At 41.3% G+C, this 10,053-nt stretch overlaps 2 protein-coding genes across 2 annotated transcripts; both read left to right on the top strand.

Moving 5' to 3' along the window:
* Positions 1–2,002, top strand: hoxc9a (homeobox C9a). Its single transcript, XM_034537384.1, has 2 exons — positions 1–541; positions 1,585–2,002. Exons 1-2 carry the CDS (start codon positions 1–3, stop codon positions 1,827–1,829), a joined length of 786 nt encoding a protein of 261 aa, XP_034393275.1. The 3' UTR covers positions 1,830–2,002.
* Positions 2,003–6,123: 4,121 nt separating this feature from the next.
* Positions 6,124–8,305, top strand: hoxc8a (homeobox C8a). Its single transcript, XM_034537385.1, has 2 exons — positions 6,124–6,559; positions 7,977–8,305. The coding sequence occupies exons 1-2, from the start codon at positions 6,124–6,126 to the stop codon at positions 8,303–8,305; spliced, it is 765 nt and encodes a 254-aa protein (XP_034393276.1).
* The last annotated feature ends 1,748 nt before the right edge of the window (positions 8,306–10,053 follow it).

The raw sequence follows: 10,053 nt of genomic DNA on the forward strand, positions 1-10,053 counted from the left end.
ATGTCGACCACGGGTCCCATAAGTAATTATTATGTGGACTCCTTGATCAACCATGAAAACGAGGATGTCCTTGCAGCTCGGTTCTCGGCTCCCGGTTCGCACCCAGTCGGCCCTCGTCCGACGTCCCTAGTACCGGAGTGTGCTGACTATCCTTCCTGCAGCTTCGCACCCAAGCCACCCGTCTTCTCCACCACATGGACCCCTGTCCACTCCCAGTCATCAGTGGTTTACCATCCATACAGTCACCAACCTCACTTAGGCACAGACTCGAGGTATATGCGGTCATGGCTGGAGCCGATATCAGGCGCCGTGCCTTTCCATGGCTATCCGGGGAACAGCAGGCACTATGGGCTGAAGACCGACGCCTTCCAGGAGCACAGAGCCGCGGAGTGCCTCGGCTCCAGCGGACGGACCTACACGGATTATCTGTACTGCTCATCCAGTGACATGCGAGACAAGACGCAGCAGAATATCTCCTCTCCCGAGTCGGAGCTCCTGGCTACAGGGAAACATAAAGACGAGAAGCCGGAGCTAGATCCGAGTAAGTTCAACAGTCTTTTACAACCGGGTGGGAGTTTTCTTTTGGGATTGTGTAAAACTGCTTTGGCTTTGAGGCATTTTAACCTCCTGTATAAAGTGATAGTATAAACTGTTTCGTCCTCCCATTTCTGATCAGCCAGAATCGCCTCTGCTGAGAGGAAAGCTGGAACTATAAAAGGCAAACGCTACTAGGCTAATATTGGGGCTATAAAACCAGACGGGGTTGTAAACATGGACTCAAAACTACAGGAAGACGTTGAATTTGGAAATATGTTGCATCATGTTAAAACAAGCAATGAGCTTCTTTTTTGTAAGCGAATAACTTAAACCGACATATGAAATGATCATATTCATCAGTAAACGCTTTATGGTGCATTTTTACGACCATATTCTGACCCGGTGCCATTACACACGGCACATGCAGCCCTATAAACCGACTTTCATTCCCTTTTTCCCCTTTTCTTATGCTGGCCCTTCTAATGAGGAAAAGCCACATTTAGGCTCTATTGGATCCCTATGTGGTAATGGACAATATTCACACACATAATAATGAGAGGATGATGTGCATATAGTTACATATGGAAAGTTGCTCTGCACTCTGGGTCCAAAACCAATTCACATGACTCTTTGAGACAACTTGAGGAATGCAGGGACATACTGGAGGACTTTCACCACGGACCTGTAAAGGCTTGAACCACGGGCCATTTTATGGGCCAATAAAGTGAATAAGCGCATTGAGTATTTTACGACGGTGTTACTCACAAGTCAAGGGGACAAGGAAGCAAATCAGTGTAGGGTTGGATAGTCTGAGGCTGAGGATCTTTCCTCAAAATGTTTACTTTCAGTGTAGCTTGGGCACCAAACTTGTTTATGCGTTGACCTTGTTTTAAATTGTATGAGCCCATATAATAGCTGTAAATCCAGAGGCACATTTTCTAAATGCTTAACACTAATGTGGTAGTTATTAGCCATTATTTCATTTTGAAGGAGCGGTTGCCCTTATATTGTCTGTATTATTATTATTATTATGCTTTGTATTTGCAGATAACCCTGTGGCAAATTGGATACACGCTCGCTCCACGAGGAAGAAGCGATGTCCGTACACAAAGTACCAGACTCTCGAATTGGAAAAGGAGTTTTTGTTCAATATGTACCTCACTAGGGACCGCCGGTTCGAGGTCGCGAGGGTCCTGAATCTGACCGAGAGGCAGGTCAAAATCTGGTTTCAGAACCGGCGAATGAAGATGAAGAAAATGAACAAAGAAAAGACCGACAGGAAAGAACAATAATGTGGACTGCAGTCACACAACAACCATAATAACCACCATGCAAAAGGACAGCACGGATGTACCCAAACACACGATGATTCCCCTCTCTTCCTCTTCATATTTATCACTTTGTTGGATTTTGTATTAACCTAACTTTGAGACTGTTTGATGCTGACTACGTTATTTTCCAGTGCACATTTAAGTGTCCACCATATAAGAAAATAGGAGACAAAGACATTGTGATTTCACTCCGAAACACCTAAATGTTTTTTCTTGTAAGAGAAATTAAACAAGTGCAGTTTGGACAAGTTAAAACTGTCTGAAGAAAGAGAATACTTGAATTCTTTTGAATTTCACAAACCCATAATTTATTATGTGAATGTTTCCTTTCATGTTTATTTCTTTTGTATACGTTGTTGTGCAGGTGCAGTATTTTGTACAGAAACAGAACATCTGCTATCGGACTTGTCTGTCTTGTATTTTTGTGATAGTTGTTGATGTATTTGTGCATCTCTTTTTTCGATTGTAACCTACCAGTTTAACTGTAGACTGTAGATATAGATCTCTGCAAATATAAACATACTCACTAAGTGCTTGTATGCTGTATTCATTGTGACTCAGCGTGGATCTCATGTTTTTGTGCAAACGCGTAGGCACACGTGGCTGCAGGGCCTAATAAACAACAACAGCTTAAATGTAACTCTTTTAAAAACGGCAGGAGAGGGGAGTTACCAAAACATCATTGGTTACATGTTGCAAACAGATGGAGATTTGCTGAATAATTATTACTCTGTATAATAATGAACTGTTGTTTTGCTGAGCATTCCATACAGATGAGGCCTAAATGAGCTCTGCCACCGCAAATAATGGCGAGGTCGAAAACTTATTTGCAGCCCAGCTAGCAAGACCACATTGTTTTAATTTACTTTTGCATTGCTTTAAATTGGTGTCTTATTTTGCCTATTTGAAGCCTCACCCACGTACATCTAGAGTTGTGCATATGGTGTGCACACTCACCTAAATAAACACCCCAGAGCCCGTATTTTATACCAAGAACGGTATATGCACCGTTTGTTTGTATGCAAATCATTCATTCTGGTGTGTTGTTTACGGGTTTACTAATATGGGTGGTGTGAAGCAATATAGTGCACTTATATTGTACACAAAACATTAAGGCATGTGCATTATTTGTTGCTCCATTTATCTTGAAAAGTACCCAAGAGTTGTGCAGTTGTAACATTTCCGAGAACGCATTCGTTTCTAAATATGAACCACTGCTATGAAGTATTTTTTCTAAATGATTAACTTCTAAATCATTTTATAGTTTGGTAGTTTTCTACGTTGGCAACGCCCACCGTCGACCAGAGAATCTGAGACTAAATTTAAACATTTCAAAGGTGAGAAACAATTTCGCAAGTCTCGCATTTGTTTCCTGGGAGAGGCCTAAATTGCCTTTTTGTGGTGGCAAACAATACGGACAGGATGCTGTAATTTCAAAGCCTAATCCAGTGCATTTCCGCTCAGCTCGGACAGAAATGCCAGTTTTACAGCCCCTGTTGGAGCTCGGCTGTTTGTCTCAAATGCAGACGAACAAAGCAAACTCGACTAACTGGCTAGACGTCTGGGCTAAATTACTTTATGGTTTTAATGGACGGTGGTGGTGGACTCCTTCAAAGGAGAGTCTTGCGCACTGTTCAGGGGAATTTTGCCTGATGCCCCCCCTCCCCCCGCGCACTTCATCACACGAGTGGTCTATTAGCCTACATTTAGATGGGAAAACGTCAATAGTTATTGTGCATACACATGAGTGCTGCGGAGCGTTATTTCTTATAAAGAGCAGGTAGCGTTCATGACTGGAAACAGAAACACAACAATGCCGAGCCTGCTGTAAAACAGAGGCGACTGGAGGGATGCACTTACAGATGTGGTGGTCAACGGCTTTCTTTCCCTCTGCTTTATTTAAGGAATAAGACGTGATACATACACAGTTTGGACAAATAGGAAGACCCGTTCTGTCTACATCACAGTTGTTTCTGATTGGTGGATTCGTTCAGGTTTAGGGACACATGTGAACACTAGATGACGCTGTTGGTCCATGATTCGAGAAGAGTGTGTGTGTTGAAGGGCTTCTTTACAGCTCTGTGGCTTGGCTGAAAATAAAGAGTAACCTATCGATGACAAAATGACAGATATGGTCACCCACAGCATTTTGTGTAATCGGCCGCAGAAGCAGTACTCCGGAATGCAGCGAACTGGTTGTTGTGTTGAGAACCGAATGTTGGCATTAACGTGTTTTCTTCTATTTTCTATTTTTTATTTACTCGTTATATTTTTATTTTCGTCTGTCTGGTAAACGTACATTTGTATTTTAGTTTGTGTCATTCTTTGGATTAAAGCAACTCCAATATCCTTACATTTATAATCAGATGAATATTTTTTGAATATATATTTTTTGTTTATACCCACTGTGTTCCCATTAAAAATACGATAATTTCTCTCACACAGGTTTAAGTTTTGAAAAAGACCAAAACATCTGCATTGAGATGGGATAATACAGCATAATGTATTTGGATTTTCTGTCCGGGTTTTATATTTTGTTTTTTGGGTTTTGTTCATCGTGATAATAACAATAACTCAATTAAAATAGGCTACCTAAGTATAACAACTAAATATGAGCAATAACGTAATAGATGAATAACCAGAATCAATATTTAAATATGTATATACTTTAATAACAATTGCATCAGCAACAACAATACTAAAAATAGCAACACTGGAACAGAAACAACAACATTGTGTACTACTCACATCACACAGTAACATGGTAATAATGATAAGTATAATAATAATAATACATAATGATAATAATAATACATAATGATAACAATAATTATAATAATAATAATAATACATAATGATAATACAATACAATACACACCCATTGCCAGAACGTGTTGCCAGTGTGTTAAAAAAACAGCTACCTTCTCTTTTATGTCCTTAATGTGTCGGTTGTGACGTCTGCGTCAGCAGCTCAAAGTCCCCAAGAAGTGTGCAACAATGATTGGCAATCTGCATATTTATAGAGTGTGAAAGGTCTATAAATTCGCTTACTGCGACTTTCATATTTTACGATGATCTGTATAAAACGTCAGTAACCTCACAAAAACACACTGGTGTATTTGGATAGAGAGACCGTGCAACTATTGGGCTGCGAAACATCCGATGTAAAATTTTATGAACTCCTCCACGTGGGAGATTTACTGCTTATCCTCGTCGGTTTTACAGGGTCAGTAAGTGGCACCCAGTATATTCACAGGTCGTGTTTATATTTGCGTGTGTCGGTATTTTACTGCGCATAGTGCAAGTGTGTCTCCCTGGCCTTCACTCGATTACACGAGGAAGATGTTTTGTCTTATTTTCATACATTCTTTTTTAATGTAATGTCATAGCTTCAATATTGTATCGCTTTTGTATTTCTAGTGTGGTTTCACGTAGCATTTCCGGTTGCCTGAACTTCGCAAATGGTATATGTTGACCTCCTGGAGCCCATAAAAGCAAACTATTTTCTAGAAATGAGTGTTCAAGCTTCAGTAGAGCCTGACAGGGTAAACGGCAACTCATAACAGCTTTATCCGCTTTTAAAGAGGTAGCTTTATCCGCTTTATATACCTCATAACCCCCATGCAAAGACAACAAGCTGAACTATAAAGTATGTGGAAATGTACAATGTGTCATATTCTTTAAAGTCCACGACTCCAGTGACCAGCTTATAACAAAGCTTTTTTGCGATAAACATAACATTGATCATATTTAAAGCCTCTTGGGTTGTTGGTTATGATTAGTGCAGATCCTCTCAAGGTGGATATACGTAGGGCCCACGTCTGACCGGTCGTAGGAAGATGAAGGGGTGGGGGGTGGAGAAGGGTGGGGGCGCTGGTGGGGGTGGTTCGGTGGGAAGCTAAAAAAAAAAAAAAAAAAAAAAAAAAAAGGAAGAAAAGAGCAGCGTCTGTGACTGTGCCGGTGGAGCAAGCCAGCTTTAACCTTAGCAAACGCACATCCAAAGCACATGCCATGAGCCGGGTTTGATCCTGCGAAACCTGGAAAAAAACACTCACGACTCGAGAGAAATCCGATGAGAGGAACAGCTCGGAGAGAGTGAGCTGCCGTAGATTGTCCAAAGGGGCAGCGTTTCTCCCAGTTCCGGTTTGTCTGCCTGTGCGCGCTGTGCGAGTTGGGACCCTAAACAAAAGGCTGCCATCATCCTAAAGGATATATTCTACAGCGGGAGAGCCCATCTGCTTGATGCTAACTAAACATGAGCTCCTATTTTGTTAACCCTCTTTTTTCTAAGTACAAAGGCAGTGAGTCACTGGAGCCAACTTACTACGACTGCAGGTTTCCACAAAGCGTTGCCCGCAGCCACACGCTGGTTTACGGACCCGGAGCAGCCGCACCGGGCTTTCAGCACCCGTCCCATCATGTGCAGGACTTTTTCCACCACGGGACCACGGGGATCTCCAACCCCGGATACCAGCAAAACCCCTGCGCTTTGGCTTGCCACGGAGACGCTACGAAATTTTATGGATATGAAGCCCTTCCGAGGCAAACGCTTTATGGTACCCAGCAAGACGCAAGCCTAGCGCAATACCCAGACTGTAAATCGTCGAGCAGCTCTAACCCCGGAGACGGACAAGGCCACTTAAATCAAAACTCCTCTCCCAGTCTTATGTTTCCTTGGATGAGACCCCACGGTCAGAATCATACAATTATTTCCTATTCTTTCTATGTTACCTTGTGCGCGCGGGTGTGAGTCTCTGTGTATGTGTGTGTGTGCGTGTGTGTGTGTGTGTGTGTTTCTGTATGCACGTGTCTGCGTGTGTGTATGTGTGCACGTGTGCTAAATATGCCCGAGTATACACGAGTGTGTCTCTTAACTATAAAAACGAATTAAGTCGGGGAACATGATGGGGCAGATACAACCTGCACTGCAGGCAGCTGCTACTCTGCAGCACATGTCCATACAGGGCAGAATTTTTGCTTTCAAAAGTGTTTTTAAACACCGATTTGTTGATTACAGCTCATGACAGCAGCTCTTTGAAGTCAATTATCGTTGTCATAAGATATTTCACAAACTGAACGCACTAGGTGGAGGGAGGGATATGTCATAGTTTAAAATATGATGGTGCCACACACACTCCAGTAGCGTGCAGTGTGAAAGGAGGGTTAGCTGGAACACAGCATGCCCCGATTATCCAGAATTCGTATTTTAAGGGTCTGGGGGTAATTTGAACCACAGGCCCAATGTGGCTCAGATTCATACAGGAATACTCGCAAGGGCTTTGTAGCTATAACCTCCATTCATGGACCATTATGTTCAGGATATCAGGCTACATTAACTCCACACAGGTGTGAGTTTCATTTTTGATCTGACCATGAGAGATTCATCAATAGTCTGTGCCCTTCTGTTGTTACAGCGCAGTTTAATCTCACCTCTGTTCTTACATACTTTCCCCCCTCTTCATGATTTGCCTCATGTGTGTGCCACTCAGTGTGTGTGGGAGTGTGTGTGATTGAAAATCAGAACCAGGCTCGTATAGGCTCTGCTGGTCGTGAGGAAAATCATACTTTTCCCCTCTGCTTCTACATGTAGTTAAAGTATACAAATACTAATATAAAATACAATATGTATATGTGTGTAAGGATCCTGCATGACACTGATGATACTTTAGGACACGTTTGCCTTAATGTGCATACATATGAATTATTTTCTATATAAATGTATACATATAGTATCTTTTCACACTCACCCAGTACCTCTTTAGTGTAGTGGGTGTACAAGTCCCATCTCCTGCAGACATATCTGTAAATGGTGCACACATAACAAAGATAATTACTTTAAGAAATTCCACACATTATATAAACTATACTGCATATATGTGTAGACTAATAGATTTACCAATCTCAAACTTCAGATTTGGACTTTTCCTGCTCATTATGAGTAAATGTGAAAAGGGATGGAAGCTAAATGAAGGAGCTGGGTGATTAGTATTCATGCTGTGGGGAAAGAAGCAAATGCTGAATTAATTATAAGTCATCGCAATGATTTTCTTTTTTTTTTATGGGGGACCGTGGTCAGTCCAGCTAACCTCTGGCTTTATTTCATTCAAGCCCCAGGAAGACGGAATGGGAGGCAAACCTACAGTCGTTACCAAACTCTTGAACTGGAGAAGGAGTTTCTCTTCAACCCTTACCTGACCCGCAAGAGAAGGATCGAGGTGTCCCACGCCCTGAGCCTCACCGAGCGGCAGGTGAAGATTTGGTTTCAGAACAGGAGGATGAAATGGAAAAAAGAGAACAACAAAGACAAGTTTCCGGGTCAGAGAGGAGAGGCTGAAGCCGAGGCCGAGGCCGAGGCCGAGGAAGAAGGAAACGAGGACGGTGAAGTGGAAGAAGCGGAAGAGAAAGATGCGGAAGAAAAAGAGGAGACTAAGGAGTGATTTTATGGTCCTTTTTATGGTTATATGGCTGAAAAAGAGAAAAAAAAGAGAGGTCCCATAAACAGAGGAAGAGTCACACGGAGGCAGAGAGCGTCAACTTTATGACCATCCTTTCATTTTGTCAAGAGGGAACAGGAATCCCTCTCATATCACAAATAGACAAAATTCTCCCGTCTGACCATTATCCTAACATGATTTGCATTTGTATTTTTCTGTAGAAGCTACACACGTTTGTAGCATACTTTCTTTGATAGAACAGTCGCCCTTGCAAAAAACTAAAAACGCATGTTAGATGGAAAATGGCATAGCTTATGTTTTACAAATTTGCTTTTAATAATAACTCAAAAGCAGAGCCAAATAAGATCAAAACATGACCAACGCCGACCTGTGTTGTAAATAGATTATAGCCTACATGTAAAAGAACATGGACGTCATTTCAGTGTAGGCCCATAACTTAGTAGTAAGTGTTCAAAACATCATCGCAGAAGTTACATTGGCTAACGGCCTGTGTATAAACCACAAGTTTTATTATTCTAATTGTTACTGTTACTGTTTTACTCGTTTTCATGTGAATGGCCGAGACAAAGATAGCCATTAGCTCCTCAGACATCTTTTTCTAGGATTACCAGGGAAATGCAATCGTTTGAAATCCTTTGATGCTACCTAAACCTGGGGGAATTGCAATAGAGATTTCTGAATATAGAGATTTCATATGGTTTTAATTTGAAAAGTGTTCTATATCATCCTTATATTATTAAGTTATGTATGTAGCATTTACCCAATTACAATATACACTTGTTGAAGACAATTTGTGAGTCTTGGGAAGACAATAAGCTCAAAGCCAAGCAAACAATTTTGAGATTGTACCACGGCACTACCTAAACTCAGAGCCTTGCCTTTGCTGAATTTATATTCCTCACTTGTGGCATCGCTCTGATTCGATTGCAAGCTATTTCCCCAACAACTAAAACTGCCTATAACGCACATTTACTGTGTATGATATTACCTGCTACAATTACAAGGATTTTAAAGTAAGGGAATTTTTATTTTAATGTGCTGGTGACATAGCGTAGTTGTTTTGCACTGAATATAATCTTTATGTACGTCTTGTTATATATTGATGTTAACAATATGCTCGTTTCCTGGTGTTTCTCTTGTGAAAGACGGAATTGTGTGTCCCCGCCATTGTTGATGTAAAATCACAAATAAACAAGATGGCTCACAATCAATTCTGTTTTTTATTGATTTTACAGCCTCGGTTACTGAAATGACTTCCTCTCATCCTCCCTTCCTCCCTTGGACAAATATAAGTATAATATGTATGAGTCTCATACATATACGCGTGGAGTGAAAAAAGATGTGAAGACACATCCACTCAAATATGCAGTTTAGTACATATTCTGTTACCTTTTTGCACCTTTTCTGCTTTTCCCTCAAACGAATTCCACACTTCTGGATGCTGTAGAGACTTGGTTTTCATATACAGAAGTAATCTGATACAAACAATCACATAATTCAATGAAGAAATGGCTAAACGTGCAACAGTGTTCACACTTTGATGATGCGCTCAACGCATTTACTGCATGGCGGCGGCACGAGGGAAGAATAGTTGCGAGCATATTGAACAGCTACCTGACTAAAGTTTGCTTAATTTAACCTTTCCAACTCATTCGATTAAAAAAACGCCAGAAGTGCGTTTGCAGACGGATGCCTCCACCTTTGAAGGGAAAGATTGCGAGTCCCATTCA

The sequence above is a fragment of the Cyclopterus lumpus genome, chromosome 7, assembly GCF_009769545.1.
Source record: "Cyclopterus lumpus isolate fCycLum1 chromosome 7, fCycLum1.pri, whole genome shotgun sequence".
NCBI lineage: Eukaryota > Metazoa > Chordata > Actinopteri > Perciformes > Cyclopteridae > Cyclopterus > Cyclopterus lumpus.